Consider the following 19,041-nt stretch of genomic DNA (forward strand, 5'->3'; position numbering starts at 1 on the left):
AGGAGAATATAGTTTTATGAGTGGTATTTGGAAAAATGTGAAGAGGAACGCACAATTTCCAATACGAATTGTATGGAGTGATGAGGCCACATTTAAATTAAATGGGTCAATTAACCGCACAGTTGCACTTACTGGGCACCTGAGAATCTACATGTTATGGAGGAACATCATGTAAATTTACCAGGAGTGATGGTGTGGTGCGGCTTATCAGCACACGGATTAATTGGATCATTCTTTTTCGACGGTACTATAACTGGTGCCAATTACTTGAACTTGCTGCATGAAGCTGTCATGCCACATATTCAAGAGGACTTTGAGGATGAGGACTTTTATTTTCAACAAGATGGGGCACCGTGAGGGCCTATCTTGATGAGACTCTACCCAACAGATAGATTGGAAGAAGAGGTTCTGTAGAATACCCCCCCTCCCCCGCTTCCCCCCATGTGTTCACCAGACCTCATGCCAATGGACTTCTTCTTATGGGGATATATCAAGGATAAAGTTTATACTTCAAAACTGGCAACAGTTGATGACTTGAAAGCAGCAATCAAAAAAAATGCACCCAGCTACAAGACAAAATGATTTTCAGTGTTTGCAATTCCATTGCTGCACATTATCAGCGGTACCTGGACCAGGACGGTCATCAGTTTGAATACAGATGTTGAGGGATGAAAAGTACATTTATGTAGTGTACTTTACAATGTGAAAGTTAACTCTATTATAATAAATACCAACTTTATGATCATTCAAAGTGTGTATACATTTTTTTGAGACACCCTGTATATATTTGATATTTAAAAAAATATCAAATATGTTCTGTTTTATGTTTAAAATATTGATTTTTAAATTTTGGGTTCGAAAAAGTAGGGTTCGTCTTATACATGGGGGGGGGGGGCATCTTATACACAGAAAAATATGGTATACTGTGCTTCTCTTACCTTCACTCTTTGGACAGCATACTCTATTTCCAGTGATAACTTCCAGGACTCTTACCACTGTACATGCCCATTAACTGAAATTCAAATCAGAATTTGTGAAAAACATGGCTGTTGTTTGTACAGCAATTATATCTTAGTGGTAAATTACCTATTTGCCACTAAGCAGGATGCCCATTTAAAATATATCTAAATTCCTTTATATTGCTATCTCATCTACATAGCAGTTTCACTAATATTACGCACACAAATCAATTAGGAATGGGAAAAATACATTTTTTTAAAAAGTGTTTTTTATCTCATATAACAATTTAATTTTGAAGCCTATTTATGAGATATTTTATAATGATACATAGCTGAAAAACTTGAGTTTCTAAGAAGAAAAACTTGCCACTTCCAGCTGACTCATCTATTTCAGAAAAAACGTTCTCACGCCATTCCCAAGAATCAAACTCAGATCATTTCACAGCCAATAAATACACATCATGTTATGGAGGTACATGATCTCTTTCATATCTGTGGCTATGACATTTTTGATATGGCTATTATGCTGGTTAGATTCAGTTAGAAATAAAATTTTTATACGTTCAGTGAACAAACTGTTTGGGATATTGCTTTTTATATCTGCTAGTAATTGTATTTCTCGATGTCGATTTTTGAATCTTTAATAGTTCATAATAGCGTTTGGATTTTTTATGGTACTTAGTATAAAACAAATTGACTTTTATAATTAACACATGAATGGGATTCCAAGCATTCCAAATAGTACCTTGTTGTAAAACTATGCTAAAACTTTTACCAATAAATTCTCCCTCTTGAAGATTACTCTGTTGGAATATCAACTTATAACTTACTGATAAAAGGCCAACCAAATAAGTTTTTTCAATCAATTTATTTAAAGAAAACTACTCAACCAGTAATATATTTATTACATGGTAACTAACCTGATATCCATTTCATAAACTAGTCATCTCTGTCAACTGCTGGCCTGTCCCCAAGTAAATATTTGAGATAACCATTTGTGCTTAGTATCATATTATAAAAGGATGTATTTGTTAGTCATATTTTAGGATGTAATGTTAAAAAAACTCACACACAAAAAAATGCTAATATTTAAAATTAAGTTAGGATTGTTAACTAGTTTTAAAATTGCATATTTGTTTTATATTAGAGAATTATTTTTATTTTATATATTTATTTTTTTAGGGACAGTAGTATTATCGTGACTGCTTCTGATGATAAAACATGCAAAGTCTTCAGAATTTGATGGAAGTGATATATAAATAAAATGCCTTGTATAATGTCAATATCTTTAATATTGTTAATAAAGCATTTCATTTGTTTTCAGAATTTCTTATTACTTGATCACTGATCTGATAACAAAAAGTCATATAAAGACAAATTAACAACACAATAAAGACAGATCAGCACTTTTCATAATCAGTTTACATGTAAACAGTTTCAAATATGGATGAAAGTACTACTAAGCAGACAGAAAAAATAAACTTTTTGGCTTGTGATTTTTGCTTATACAGGTAACCCTCGTATAACACGGTACTTATACAACACGGTCCACAAATTGTAGTATCCCTTGTTCAATGCAACGCAGTCTACAATTTCTAGTAACCCTTTATTTATTTATTTTTTCATATTTTTCACCGTGAGACTTAAAAATCAAATTTTATCTTCGTTAAATTTGTCTCTTCCCATATCGCACAAGTAGTTATAAGTATCGAATTTAGTTTTATTGCATCACTGAATAAGGTACTGTACAGAGGCTTTTGCAGTCTGTGTCATTGTCAACAAATAGTGCAATTAGAGACGGATGGAATAAAAATGGCGCTAACTAATAAATCACATCCCTCTCTCACAGAAACTATGCTGTATTAGACTTAAACAAAACCATATGTTGCACCGAAACACAGTATCTAACTAAAAACTATTGTCCAATTTTTCAATTATGAAATAAGTGTTTGTTTTATTGTATTTGAAATTCTCGATGTCATGACAGATCACAAAGGCTAACTTAAAATAAAAGTCTACCAAGAATTGAAACATGCCATATAATGAATGTGTGAGTTTGCCTGCCACCTCAAATGCAAACAAGAAGCCATAAAATTCAACCAAGGGTTGAAACGTTTGTGTGAGTTGAGCCAGTCAGTAATGAGAAGTTCCATCGGAATGATAAATGACACCCTGTTGTGAACATGCTAAAACTAATTGTGAATGTTGTTATGACAGTTTCAGATGTTATGGAATTCGATTGAAGAGAATTAGCATTTCAACTCAACACTTGTCGGTTGCTTTCGTCTTTGGGTCGCGTGATCTTTTGTTAATACTACACCAATCATATGCACGTCTTTATAGCTGCTGTCTTGTGTAAAACAAAATTCAGCTTGTACGTATTGTAATAATTAAAAAAAAGTTGAATAATGTATCAGAGTATAAAAGGATATCACCTATAAATTGTTGACGTGCCAGCAAACTTCTCAGATGTGCCACCTCTGGCACGAGTACCATAGGTTCGCCATCTAGAGTTTACTGTATCAAGTGTTTATTATTGAAAATTGTCTTCGTTTTCTGCCAGGAAAGCGTATTTAAAATCATAAGTGTGTTATTCTCAAGCTGAGCAGTAAATTTTCTGGTGAGTTACATTACATATGTAATGCTTTTTTTATGTAAAAGTTTATTTTTATTATAATGGCCACTAAACTGCAACAAAAGGGGAAAAAAATATCGAAGAGGAAATTCATTTCTCTCAAAGAAAAAATTAAAATCTTGGATTGGTCGAAAATTGGAGAAAAAAGGAGTTGTTACAAGGACTCTGAATTTAAATGAATCAACAATTCGAACAATCAAACAAAATGAACATAAAGTATGAAAGTGTTATTGCTGGATCAACGGTAAGTGCAAAGTGTGTTGCTCGTGTTCGTGATATTCTAATAGAAAAAATGGAGAAATCTAATGATTTGGATAGAAGATTTCACTCAAAAGAAAATTCCTTTGGATGGACACCTTATTAAGCAAAAAGCTCTCAAAGTTTATAAACATTTAAAAGAACTTGATCAAGATTCTTCAGAAGAAATCTCCCAGCATGGATTTTGTGCCAGTAAGGGTTGGTTTGAAAGCTTTAAAAAGTGGTTTTCTTTGTATAATCTTAAAATCCAGGGAGCAGCAGATGTTGAAGCTGCCTGAAAATACCCACAGAACTTTTAAAAATTATTAAAGAAGGTGGTTACAGTGCAGACCAGGTGTTCAATGCAGATGAATCTGGATTATATTGGGAAAAAATGCCAAAACGTACCTATATTTCGAAAAATGAAAGATCAGCTCCTGTATTCAAAGTTTCCAAAGTAGAATGACTCTACTGTTTTGTAGTAATGCATCAGGTGATTACATGACAAAACCAATGTTTATTAACTGATCTGCAAATCCTCGTGCGATGAAAGGACTCAACAAGTCCACCCTACCTGTTTATTGGCAGGCCAACAAAAAGGCATGGGTTACAGCTAGCATGTCTGAAAATTGTTTTTTCAAGTGTTTTGTACCAGATGTAGAAAGTTACACAAAGAAAAAGAATATGGACTTCAAAATTCTACTAATTTTAGATAACGCACCAGGCCACCCAACAAATTTAAGCCATCTGAATATTAAAATAACTTTTTTGCCGCCTAATACTACTTCACTTATTCAACCACTTGACCAAGGAATAATATCAACATTTAAGTCATATTGTATTTGATGAACATTTCAATTAATTTTGGAAAAAATGGAATCTAATCCAAACATGACACTGCCTCAAGTGTGGAAAGAGTTTTTAATATTGAATTATGTAAAAATTATTTCTCTGTCCATTAAGGAATTACAACCCTTTATACTGAATGCTTGCTGGAAAAAAATATGGCCTGAAGCTGTTCTGAAACAAAATTTCGTACCTCCAGTGGATGCGAGCTATGTCGTATAATAAACGTTGCACACCTTTTTGGTGGAGAGGGCTTTTGCGATATGGTTGAAAACGAAATTAGTGAATTAATTAATGGAGAAACAGATTTAAATGAGGAGGAACTGGTACAATTAATAGAGTGGTCTTGAACCAAATAGCGGGGACGTTCTGCTGATGATTCTGATTGTGATGAATCCATTAAAGAATTAAGTTTAAAGAAATTAGCAGACGGATTGGACTTGGCAAGAAAGTTAGGAAGTTATTTTACGGATAATGATCCCTCAATGGAGCGCTTGGGAAAATGCACGAGGCAATTGGATATTTGTTTAGCGCTATATTATGAACTTAATAAAAAATTGCAGCATAGTGGAAAGCAAAGTCTTGTTACTAACTTCTTGATGACTAAACAGCCGAAGTATGCAATGAGAATTATACAAATGATATCCGAGAGTTTTCAAATGGTGATGACCTCTGGCCACTTAAAGAGCATCTATGAAATGTTATTTCTGAAGACAGTGATGACGATTAAAATATGCATTTATTTTATTGTGTCTAAAACGTTTATGCATTGTGCACAATGAAATTTATGTACAATTTGTAATTTTATACTACGTATTTGTCTCATAGTTTGTTTTCTTAACTTACATGAATTGCCTGAATTAAATAAAAATATTGTTTTTGTTGGATGTCATTGTTGTTCATATAATTTAAAAAAAAAAAACGATTTCGGAACCTAACCCTACTTTTTCAATGTGAACCAAGTCTCGTATAACACGATGTATATAACGCAGTATTTCTATGGAACCTAACATCCGCGTTATATGAGGGTTACCTGTATTTGGGGACATTTGCGCCTTTTTTCTTCCCTTTGAAAGTATCTGTAACAATGAAAAAAAAAAAAAAAAAAATCTGATAACATTTAAAATTGTCATCAGTTTTTTGCAAGTTTGGAACTCCTGATTTCAAAGTAGTTAAAAAAATAAGGAATTTAATAAGCTGATTCAGTTCTTGATAGAAACTGGATAGCATGTTAAACTAAAAGTGCTAGTCACTTTCTTCTAATCATTGGGAAGTCTGTAGCCATTTCAAAGTTCTCTTGTCTGCATGTGAAAAAAAAAAAAAGCTCTTGTGGAGACTTCATAACTATTAATGTTATATTAATATTTTTCTTTCAGTTTTGATCTACAGATATTCATATATATATAATTAAGTGTAGGGTCAGTAATGTGGAGAACTGACTTGGCTTCTGATCATTTTCTATTCCTCACATTCCATACTGCATCTGGTGAGCATCCATTAATAGCAATTTAGTATCCATCTGGATGCTGAACAAACAAGGATGAGCCTTGGTTGAAGTAATCAGTGGTGTGCTCTTTACATTTGTATAAAAAACTTTATTAATAAAAAAAACACATAATTTCAATTCTTTGTTTCCAAGATGTGAACACTATGTCAATTTGGAAGAAGCAGATGTTTTTTTTTTTGCTGTCTTTAACAATTTTTAACTTGACCTCATAATTCTTGGTTTAAAAAATTTGGACACAAGAATAAAATCAAGAAATCAGAGATAGCCTCTCTCTCAACAGGTATACAGGCTAGATGAACCTGGTACCATCCATTTGTTCTGATTGATGGCTCATGTCTTATACATATTGTGATTTGCCAGTGTAGAGGTTTTTTTGTCCTCACCCAGGTGACAGTAATGTAAAGGAAGTGCTTGTGGAGAGATAGTTCAAGACCTGAAAACATATATTTTCATGAATAACACTTTGTTGTAATTTTGTGAAGCATTAAAATGCAAATATCAAAATTGTAAGTGAAATATGTACATATATATATTCGTCTATTATATGTAAGCTGGAGTCTTTGTAGCTCTGTCAATATAGACGAGGAAGAAGTGAGGAACCTTTATCTTGTCTCTTTCGACTCAGGGTGAGTCATATGAGGTAGGGAGTTTTTCACCCAGAAACTTGGGTTTTTTTCATTATCCAGAACAGGCAAACCGGCTCTGTGAACACACACAGATACAGGACACTTGGGGAGGCATAGGGCTAACCACCTTATCCTTGGGGGGGGGGGAGAATGGTTGAGAAGTGTCTAAGTTGGACAGCTAAGAATCTCGGTTCGTGAAAGCTGAAGAAAAAGATTATATGTAAGCAGTTATGTATTATGAATTCCTAATTGATAATATAATGAAATAACTTATTTCATTCTTTTGCTGATTTGTTTACAGTAACATTTAAAAGTAAGTTGAACAAATAACAAAAATTGTAATCGGTTTTTATTCGGAATAAATTGCAACAGTTTTAATTGCCATTTATATTTGAAATATACAAAATAAAATCTATGAGATACAAAATTTAATGATCTACTGGGATTCACTTTACCAGGAATGAAATGCTAACAAAGTTTCATAATTATTTTCTTATTGACAGTATAAGTGACTGAGAATTAAACATCATAAAAAAAATAGTCATTCCTCTTTCAGTTGTGAAACTAAATACAGATATCTTATAGTGTATTTGCAAATACATATATATATATATATATATATTAGTATACCACAAGCTCATTCAAAGGCCAGGATATATTATCACAGTTTTTTTTTATATATTATTCAGATATAATTAAGAATCTTTTATTAGCTTCCTTACTGCATAAATAAAAGCAGTTACTAATATATATTATATTACAAACAATATTCTACTGTTTCATCTAAATATTTACAATAGCCCATAAAATATATAAGTGGAAATGCTATTTCTCATGTAATAAAATTCATGCCTAATTCCACCCCCCCTTTTTTTTTGTCAGTTTCTTTTCTAATGTTCCTAAGAAATGAAAAATAAATGATAAAGAAAAACAAAAACTGGGAACTTGACGATCATTTATAAGTCTAATTGCATTTACTCTAAAAACACCAATATTTTTTATATAGCAACAAGGAAAATTTTATAACATTATATTGTATAGTATTTGCTTGGTTATACAACTATATGTACAATCAATATTACAAATATACAATGTATATGTTAAACAGAATTATCTCAACAATAACATTAGTTACTCAGTTGACATAGCAGTGCTACACCTCTGCAGATCCAGTGTTCTTCTGGCATATCTGTAGGAATTTGTATATCAATAACAAAGTTTGTAGAATGGCCAGTAGTGGATAGTGTTCCTCGTCTTTCACTGGTTTTATACACTGGACATCTATAACTAGGTTGTGGACGCAGTTCTGCTTTGGTTAAAGGTTTTAGCCATATCTAAGAAAACAAAGAAATATATAAGTGAAAATTTTTTTAGCAGGAAGATCATAGCTTATAGTTATGCATGTGAATAATTGAAATAACTGAATTTACCAACATACATTATTTTCATTGAGATGATTATTAAGTGTCACAGTTGAATTGCAGTATGCCGTTATATTTTTGCAATGAACTGATGGCTACTCTATAAATTTATTTAAAGTAGACTAATGAAATGTATCAAATTTAAAATTCTCTGCTTGCAGCTCATGATTTCCAAAATAAGCTTAATTTCTTAGGAAGCAATTTTTTTTTTTTTTTTTGGAAGATTTATTCATACTGGACAGATGCTTGTGTTTATGTTTTGTCTCTTTAGCCTTCCTTCCAAAAAAATAGGAATAATTCACACTCATAAAAATTGAGCAATCTCTACTTTAAAAGATAGGTTAAAAAACATTCCAACAATACTTCAGTTACTTCTTCTTCATATAGGTATGAACAGATATTCCAAAAACACTCGAGTCCAAATAGACTCAAATCATCTGATATTATTAGCATTGCTCCCCACCTCCTATCTTGTATATCCTTCCTAAAAATACTTTTACACTTGAGATACCAGTTAGTATACTGGCTTCTGAGAGCCAGGTCTCACTAATGCCAACAATTTGATTACACAAGATATTACTTAAGGCCACACACTCAACCCTTTTGTTCCTGATATAGATTCTGACCTAGTTGGACAATCTTCAGATCTCTATTCATATTTGACGTTCCACTTTCACAAGATATCTTTGCACATATTTAATAAGTGTGAACTGGACAAACACATAATCATCCTTTCATCATAATCACTTCCATGATTATGCATATTTGAAATATTAACAGATAACTAAGTTGCATAACCTAGTTGCGCTTATGCATAGATTCTCACCATTCCTCCCATCATGATCTGGTTTCCCTGACTCTCTGTATTATGTCTCATACCAATAAATAATGACTCCTGATACCAAATGCAATCTATCTCTCAAACTCATAACCATTCCTTGTACATCAAATTGTTTTTCCATCATAGCCCTTAATTCAGTACTATCATGTCTTGGTAGTAAGTAGATTTGCTAATAAAGCTTTGCTTATTACTTTCTACTAACGATTTTCACTTTCTAACTCTTTACTCTCACTTCCAACAATCTTTTCATATACTGTATTTATCACCAGATAAATTGTTTATACCTATGACAACTATCATATCTTTGCTTTTCTTCAAATGTAATCATTAAATTTTTCATTTTATCACCTGGAAAACTCCATAATCACCATTGGTAAGTTTTATAATTGAATCAACATACTACGTAGGCTTTTCGATAAGTAATAAGACTATATTTATACAGAAAACAGATTACCTTTAATCATCATCATTTACATAGTTTTTTCGAAGTAACTACCGTGAGATGCAATGCATTTGTCCCAACGTTGTATCCACTTCTTAAACAAGTGAGAGTCCGTTTTTTGAGAGTTCTTTCAAAACCGCTTCTGCAGCTTTTACACATGCTTTGTTGCTTTCGAAATGGCGGCCTCTTAGTGGTTTCTTGAGCTGAGGAAACAGCCAGAAATTGCACGGTGCGAGATCAGGACTGTATGGAGGGTGTGGTAGGATATCTGTGTTGTTCTTCTGCAAAACATCCACTACACAACCAGCAATATGTGGCCTTGCATTATTGTGGTGCAATAAGAAGTCATTCTTCAGCAATGGACATTTCCTTTTGACGTGCTTGATGATAATCGCTGCTGTGTTGATCATTGTCTCTGTGATGGACGTTGAAGGTCTTCCCTCACGTTCAAGATCTTCCGCATTTTGCCTTCCTTCCTTAAAAGTTTTATGCCAGCGAAAAACACTTGCCCTCGACACTGCTTCATCATGGAAAGCTTCGCATATCATGTTAAAAGTGTCTGGTGCCAATTTTTGCAAACGCACACAAAATTTAATCGCATAACGCTGTTCCAAGGATGCTTCCATTTCGAAGACTGGTCGCGCCGATGAGCACTTGCGTTTAGTCGTGACACTGTGGCACATCAGCCCATATACGCCATCTATCAACCTTTTTGTTAATACATACAGCAACATTTCTTTATTCCACAGAAATTAATATTGTGATGAGTGGTTTCGCCACAGTAAAATTAGTCTTATTACTTATTGAACAGCCCACGTATATAATATCCTTCTTTTTATATTCTACTTACCTGATTATTGTTACATAATAATATCCTACCTGATAGAGCACATTGTTATTTATGCTTTTGCTGCTTAACTTTCTTGTCCTTCCTGTTTCTCTCTAATTACTTCTCAACTTTTTCTAATTTCTTCATCAACTGACTAATAATTGGTTTTAGTCTTGTGATTTCAAAAGGTAATTCATTAGTTTCAGTAGGGATGTTTCTGTTGGGGAAAGCTTGTTTGTTCTCAGCTTCACTTCAATTTAGTATTCCTCTTTGTTGTTGCTCTATTATTCTTGTACCATTTTACAATACCACATTAACATTGCAATATTTCAACAAAATATCAGGAAATATATCAAATGCAATAAAAATACAGACATCTCTAGTCATATACTATAAAAAAACTCATTATTCTAGAAAGAGAAAAAAATATAATAAAACAGATACAAGTCTCCCGTTTCTTAGGAGGACTAATTAAACTGACCTTTCATGCTACAGAATCGAACCCAGTGATTCAGTTTTATTGTGGAGGGGGTTTATTGGATGTTGGCTACATAGCATGCAGTAATACTTTAACCAGGTTGTTAGCTTACAACATGCTAGTTTTGCTTGTTTATATCCAGCTATCATGCTGGGTATAAACCTGCAAAAAATTAGCAGCTAAATAATTAAGTAAATATCCTATATATTTTCTTTGTGTTGTGAATTAAACCAAAAAAAAAATCAAAGATGAATTTTGGTTACCTGCCTCCAGATCCTCTGCATCACTTGCTCATCCCCAACCAGATCTGCATATCTAAGTCGAGATGTGACCATATCAAAATTCTTTGATGGAATATGAGAGGACCTTACCTAATTTACATTTGTGACATACCCAATATTGAAACTGAAATTCACCTGATTTATCCATGGTATTTATTGAAAGGTGGGTGTGAACAAAACATGTCCCCGTTTTTCAACTGTGGCAGAGTCCATACTGGCTATTGTTTATTAGTCTAGAGCAGGGTCGCAAACTAGTGGCCCATAGGCCAGATATGGCCTGCAATCTTAATGATTTCTTTTCTAAAAATCAATGTTTCTAACATCCTGCAGGGATTAAAACAGAAAAAATTCTGTTTGAATGGATGTGAACAGTTGATATGTCATGTATGATTCAATTAAGTCATTTCTGGCAAAACTCTATCTTTGGCAAACCCAGTTGGCAAAGAATAAATTAGCCCACTTTAATACACTTAAATCGATTTCTTGAAATAATAATGATGCTGAAAAGTACATTCCTCAAATTGAAGAATTAAAAATTGAATATGAAAAAAGATTTTCTGAGTTCAACCAGTTTGAAAATGAATTATTATCATTCAGTTCACCTTTTTAAATTAATATTGAAAATGTTGACGAAGAATTACAAATGTAAGTAATTGAACTCCAGTGCAATACTGAACTAAAAAATAAATACAACGAAGTTGGCATACCAAATTTTTATAAATACCTCTGCAGTAAATATCCCAAATATAAACTTTATTGTGCAAAAATGTTGTCAATCTTTGGAAGCACCTATGTATGTGAGCAATTAATTTCAATTATGAAACTTAATAAGTCAAAGTTTTGCTCATGGATAAAAGATTCTAGATTAAATGCAATACTTCATATTGCAACAAGAAACAAAAAAGCAGATATTGACATGTTCGTACAGAAGAAAAGATGTCAGGTTTCGCGATAAAAATCAAATTAAAAAAAAAGATAACAATCTTAGTCAAAATTATGTATTTAAATAATTTTCTTAAAGTATGAATAAAATATAATTGAACTTATATTTTCTAAACTTGTTAAAATTTAAAAATAAAAATGATTATAAATTTAAATGGTGGTGTAACTGTTTATGTAAGTCAAAAAGGCCTGGCAACAAAAGGGGCCTTTGTTAGAGGCTTTCTTTTTTTTAGTTTGGTTTACAGAATAATATTGAATACGGCTCAAGTCAGATATACATCTAATTGACTAGCCTTTTGCTGCGTTTGAGTTCCCTGGTCTAGCAGTTTCTGGAAATCAAGCAAAAAACTGAAATGAGAGAGAGCTGATTAAAGCAATTTGATGGAGAGATTTATTGCCCTTCTTAAGGATAGATATTAGAGGAATGGGAGAGAATAAATGGATGATATAAAACAGGAGTCAGCTGTAGAGTAGACATTAAAATAACTGAAGAAATGCCATCAGTATTACAGACTTTAGGATCCAGTTCAGGCAAGATTCCTTTGATCTCTCATCATCAAATTCCTGCCATGTACCGTCAAGGGAGGGTGTACAAGATATGATAGTACTACATGAACAATTTACATCATTACTAACTTCTATCTACAATTTTCTTCTAAATCAGCCTGTTACTTGTCAAGACTCCAACATTATCAGATCTTACATTTCTATCGTCTAAAGCACTTTGTACCATATCAATTCATCTATATCTTGGTCTTCCTCTGGGTTTTCTTTCCAACCTGGCAAAGAACACTTGTTTTGCTAATCTTTCCTCTCCCATTCTGTTTAAGTGACCATACCACCTGAGATGAGTTCTGCTAACACATTCCTGGATGCTGACAATGTCAAGTTCTTTCCTAATATCCTCGTTTTTAATATGATATTGCCATTAATGCCATCTGTTCACACCTCTAATCTTTCTCAGGAGGACTCTCATATCTGCAGTCTCTAGTCTTTTACTTCTGACCCAGCTCTCAGATCCATAAGTTAAAACTGGTTTGAACACTGTCTTGCATACAGCTAATTTAGTGTTCCGACTAATTTCTCTCTTATTCCATATGAATTTATTCAATTGACTTCCTACCATACCTGCTTTGTTGATTCTGTTGTCTATTTCCATATATAATTTACCATCTTCACTAAAAATCCCACCTAAGTAGCTGAAATGTTTTACTTGTTCCACAGGTTCTCCATTCACAATGCAGTTGATATTTTCAATATTTCTGCCTATTTTCATTGTCTTTGTCTTTTTATTGCTGACTTTCATACCATATCTATTATAACAGTTATTCAATTTAGAATTTAGTCAGGGAATCTTGCAGATTTTTAGCAGATTTATTTAGAAGTATAACATCATCTGCATAAAGCAAAGAGCTGACATTAACATCTCCAATTTTGATATCAGGTTTAATACCACTTTCCTTCATAATATGATCCATATAGATAATGAATAACAGAGGGGATAATGTACATCCTTGTCTCACACCAGATTTAACATTAAACCATCTTCCTGTACTTCCCTCAATTCTAACTGCTGACTTGCAACTCAAATAAAGACTAAGTATTGCTTGATATAATGCCCCATTGACACCATATACCTGTAGTGTATTGAAAAGCTTCTCTCTTGCACCTTGTCATATACCTTTTCTAGATCGACAGAACTTAAATACAGATCTTTGTTATATTCCCGTGATTTTTCAACTATTTGTCGCAATTTGAAAATCTGATCCTGACAGCCTCTATTTGGCCTGAATCTAGCTTCTTGTTCACCAAGGTTTTCTTCTACAATTCTTCTCAAGTATACTTGCATAAATCTTACCAGGCACACACAGTAGGGAAATACCTCTGTAATTCTCACATTCAGTTTTATTTACCTTTTTATATACGGGTACTATGAGAACATTACTCCAATCATCGGGAATTCATCACTTTGTCCAGGACTTCTGAACTATGCAGTGTGGCCACTGTTAGACTTTTATACCACCATACTTCAGCATTTCTGGTCAAATAACATCTACTCCTGCTGCCTTTCCACATTTCAGGCTTTTCATTGCTTTTTCTACTACAAGTATGGATATGTGTTCTTGACTGTATACCTGTTGAGTGTTTTTTACCACTGTGCTATCATTGCTTGTTTCATTTAGCAATTTTTCGAAGTAATTACTCCATACTTCAAGATATCTTTTTCTCCCATTTTCACGTCACCTTTATCATCTCTAAATCCTTTTACAGCACTCCATTTCTAAGCTTCTTCAACAACCTCCAGAATATTTTGCCACCTTCTTGATATTTATTTTCTATGTTCTTGCCAAAGTCTTCCCATGACTTTTGTTTAGCCAGTTTTACACATTGTTTAGCTTTCTTACATTTGTCTCTGCATTCTCTAAGAGCACAAGCGGACTTATTTGCCAGGAACTTTTGATATGCTTTCTTCTTCTCCTTCACTGCCTCTTTAACTTTCTGTGTCAGGATTTTTCTATCCTTTTGATCTCTTTTTGGCTAAAATGAACAAGGTTATAGAATATTGCCAGGACATTTACCAAAATCAGGAATACAAAAATTTGAGGAAAAGTAAGGAGATTAACTTTTTTTTTTCTCCTGTGCACAAAATACCATCTGAGTTCAACACAACAACAGTAGAAGTGAGTTTGGACAAACATTACCAGTATCATTGACAGAAAATTAGAAAGGATGACTGTCATTTGTATCTGATGCAAGTTTCTTTCCTGCTTTTGCTGCTTATGAAATCAGCTCTAGAAGATGTGCTAATGATTTGCTTGCAACTACTTTGAGCTTCATTATAAAGAGAAAGGGAAGGCAGATATTTTGATGAAAGCCAGTAATAATATGAAGGTTCTTTTTCTGTGCAGACTTGATAGATTTTAGATAGTAGACAAATTTAATTCTCAGTGTGAGATCACCACCCTGCTTATTTGGAGGCCTGAAGTGGTTGAAAAAGTTCCATGTTTGATCTCTAGAACAGAGAACATTATCTTAGCCGAACTTCTCTCATAGAGTCCACTCTACCATATACCACTCTCTGGTGACTAATAGACACTAGGGAGTAGTAGTATATGGTGGAATACCTCAGGGTTCTGTACTAGGACCACTACAATTTAATTTGTATATCAATGATATAGAGAAAGATTTAGGGGGGGGGGATGTACTCTTGCTTGCTGATGATGCAAACTGAGGAGGGCAATAGTCTATCTCTGTATATATTCTGCAGACTGATTTAAATAAATTGTTATTGTGGCCAAAGGATAATGATTGTCAATTTAAATGTTGCAATTTAAGGTTATGCGTTCTTTTAGTGTTCACCATGCTGATCATTTTAGAAATTATGGACTTTACAACTGCGTTATAAATAACTATTTTAATTTCCCGATGTTTTGACCTTCATATTTAAGGTCATCATCTTACTGCACGGTAGGCCATCCAAAGACCCACTCCCTCCGCTGGCCCACCCTTGAGTATACCGTATTTATTGCACCTGTAATCTACCATATATAGGGGAAACAGGACGCACAATTCCTATCAGACAAAAGGAACATAAATGACACATTAAATATAATAACTATGGTGAAGCTGGCCTTTCTGATCATGCCCTGAACACTTTACATTGAATTGACTGGAAAAGCACCAGTTGTTTACATGAATGCAAATTTAAGGAAGCCTGTGAGATTCTTATCAACCACCTCAATCTAAACAATAATAATGGTCTAAAAATCCTAAGCATATGGAAGGCACATATTATACCCACGAAACCTTTCTTCCTAAGAGCTAACTATAAACAGGACTGTAGATAATCATCATCATCATCATCAAATTCCTGCCATGTACCCTCAAGGGGTGTACAGGATATGACAGTACTACATGAAAAAATTACATCATTACTAACTTCCTATCTACAATTTTCCTCCAAATCAGTCTGTTACTTGTCAAGACTCCAACATTATCAGATCTTATATTTCTATCATCTAAGGCACTTTGTACCGTATCAATCCACCTATATCTTGGTCATCCTCTGGGTCGTTTTCCTGCCAACCTGGCAGAGAACACTTGTTTTGCTAATCTTTCCTCTCCCATTCTATTTAAGTGACCATACCACCTGAGATTAGCTCAGCTAACGCATTCCTGGAGGCTGACAATGTCAAGTTCTTTCCTAATATCCTCATTTTTAATATGATATTGCCATTGATGCCATCTGTTCACGCCTCTGATCTTTCTCAGGACTCTCATATCTGCGGTCTCTAGTCTTTGGTCAAGTGTTTTACTTCTGACCCAGCTCTCAGATCCATAACTTAAAACTGGTTTGAACACTATTTTGTATACAGCTAATTTAGTGTTCCGACTAATTTCTTTCTTATTCCATATGAATTTATTCAATTGACTTCCCACCATACCAGCTTTGCTGAATCTGTTGTCTATTTCTATATTTAATTTACCATCTTCAGTAAAAATCGGGCCTAAGTAGCTGAAATGTTTTACTTGTTCCACAGGTTCTCCATTCACAACACAGTTAACATTTTCAATGATTCTGCCTAATTTCATTGTCTTTGTCTTTTTATTGCTGACCTTCATACCATATCTGTTACAACAGCTATTCAATTTAGTCAGAGAATCTTGCAGATTTGTAGCGGATTTATTTAGAAGTATAACATCATCTGCATAAAGCAAAGAGCTGACATTAACATCTCCAATTTTGATATCAGGTTTAATACCACATTCCTTCATAATGTGATCCATATAGATAATGAATAACAGAGGGGATAATGTACATCCTTGCCTCACACCAGATTTAACATTAAACCATCTTCCTGTACTTCCTTCAATTCTAACTGCTGACTTACAACTCAAATAAAGACTAAGTATTGCTTGATATAATGCCCCATTGACACCATATAACTGCAGCGTATTGAATAGCTTCTCAATTGGCACCTTGTCATATGCCTTTTCCAAATCGACAAAACTTAAATACAGATCTTTGCTGTATTCCCATGCTTTCTCGACTATTTGTCGTAAAGTGAAGATCTGATCCTGACAGCATCTATTTGGCCTGAATCCAGCTTGTCCTTCACCAAGCTTTTCTTCCACAATTCTTCTCAACCGTTTCTCAAGTATACTTGCATAGATCTTGCCAGGAACACTCAGTAGGGAAATACCTCTGTAATTCTCACATTCAGTTTTATTTCCCTTTTTATATATGGGTACTATGAGAGCTCTACTCCAATCATCGGGAATTCGTCCCTCTGTCCAGGCTTTCTGAACTATGCAGTGCAGCCACTGTAAGACTTTTATACCACCATACTTCAGCATTTCTGGTCGAATATCATCTACTCCTGCTGCCTTTCCCCATTTTAAGCCTTTGATGGCTTTTTCTACTTCAAGTATGGATATGTATTCCTGACTGCATGCCTGGTCAGTGTTTTTTTATCACTGTGCTGTCATCACTGCTTGTTTCATTTAGCAGTTTTTCAAATTAATTACTCCATACTTCAAGGATATCTTTTCCTCCTGTTTTCATGTCACCTTTATCATCTCTCACTCCTTTTACAGCACTCTTTCCTCCATTCCTAAGCTTCAACAACCTCCAGAATATTTTGCCACCTTCTTGATATTTATTTTCTATATTCTTGCCAAAGTCCTCCCGTGACTTTTGTTTAGCTAGTTTTACATAGTGTTTAGCATTCTTGCATTTGTCTCTGTATTCTCTAAGAGCACAAACTGACTTATTTGCCAGGAACTTTTGATATGCTTTCTTCTTTTCCTTCACTGCCTCTTTAACTTCCTGTGTCCACCAGGGAGTTCTGATTTTTTCATCCTTGCACACAACCTCACCACATGCCTCTCTGGCAGAATCAATCAATGTTTTCTTCAGAGTTTGCCACTGAATCTCCAAGGTTTGATTCCTGTTCTCAAATTCTTTCATTTTCTTTTCAATAATATTTCTGTATTTTAGTCTACAGTTCACATCTGAGAGCTGCTCAACTTTTATTCGCTTTAAAACTTTCTTACATGTTATTCTTTTCAATATGAAATTCAATTTTATCCTGCTCAAGACTAAATAGTGATCACTTCCAATTTCAAATCCTCTTTACACTCTGGTGTCCTGCACCAGGGAGAAAACATCACTATCAACAATAACATATTCAATGAGACTTTTCTTATTCCTAGCCTCTTCTCTCCATGTGAATTTGTGCACATTTTTATGTTGGAACATGGTGTTAGTAATAACCAGTCCATGTCATGAGCAGAAATCCAACAGATATTTGCCATTATTATTAGCTTTGCTCTTTTCTCCAAATTTTCCCAAAATATTTTTGTATGTCTCACAATCATTTCCTACTCTGCTATTTAGATCCCCCAACAAGGACCAACTTTTCCTTTTTCATGTTTCTAAAGCCTCAAAAAATTCCTCCACTTCTACCTTAGTAGAACCTTCTGTGGGACCATAGGCACAAATAAGTCTTATTGTCCAGTTCCCCATTCTCATATTTGCCCACATTACTCTACTTGAGACTGACTGCCATTCAAGAAGATTAGCCTCATATTTTGTGTTGAATACTATGGCTACTCCTTCTTTTCCTTGATTGTCATTGCCTGAATATAACATTTTGTATTTATTGCTCAGAAAGATCTCACCAGTTTTGGTCTTTTTTGTTTCAGTCACCCCTATTATGTCGATCTGGTACTTATCTAATTCCTCAGTTAGCTCCATTTCTTTGCCATTCAGGCTTCTTATGTTGATAGTACCGATCTTTAACTCTGGTGATGTTGAGTTTAGGTTTGTTTTCAGATTTGTTCCAGTAGCTGACTTTTCGCTGTTCGCCCTGGTTCCCTGGCGAAAACAACGGGGGCCTTGTTTAACCGGGCGACGCCCCAGCCGGCATGAAATTTTGTCATGTTGTACCATCATTTTTTATTTTGGTTTAACCGATAAGAATATAATTTGGTC

At 34.0% G+C, this 19,041-nt stretch overlaps 2 protein-coding genes across 2 annotated transcripts in view; one reads left to right on the top strand and one right to left on the bottom strand.

The window, feature by feature from the left end:
* LOC150104996 (angio-associated migratory cell protein) overlaps window positions 1-2,285 on the top strand; it is a 151,834-nt gene extending 149,549 nt beyond the window's left edge. Inside the window, exon 12 of the mRNA XM_090396092.1 lies at window positions 2,142-2,285. Coding sequence (XP_090252218.1) covers window positions 2,142-2,202 — 61 coding nt within the window. The 3' untranslated portion in view covers window positions 2,203-2,285. The remainder of the gene's footprint in view (window positions 1-2,141) is intronic.
* A 5,652-nt stretch (window positions 2,286-7,937) lies between these two features.
* Dhc36C (Dynein heavy chain at 36C) overlaps window positions 7,938-19,041 on the bottom strand; it is a 1,350,914-nt gene continuing 1,339,810 nt past the window's right edge. Inside the window, 1 exon segment of the mRNA XM_090395101.1 lies at window positions 7,938-8,144. Within this exon segment, the coding sequence (XP_090251227.1) occupies window positions 7,938-8,144 (207 nt within the window).

Source organism: Typopeltis vanoorti, chromosome 7 (genome assembly GCF_054136105.1).
Source record: "Typopeltis vanoorti isolate ZY-2024b chromosome 7, IOZ_Tvanoo_1.0, whole genome shotgun sequence".
Classification (NCBI taxonomy): Eukaryota; Metazoa; Arthropoda; class Arachnida; order Uropygi; family Thelyphonidae; genus Typopeltis; species Typopeltis vanoorti.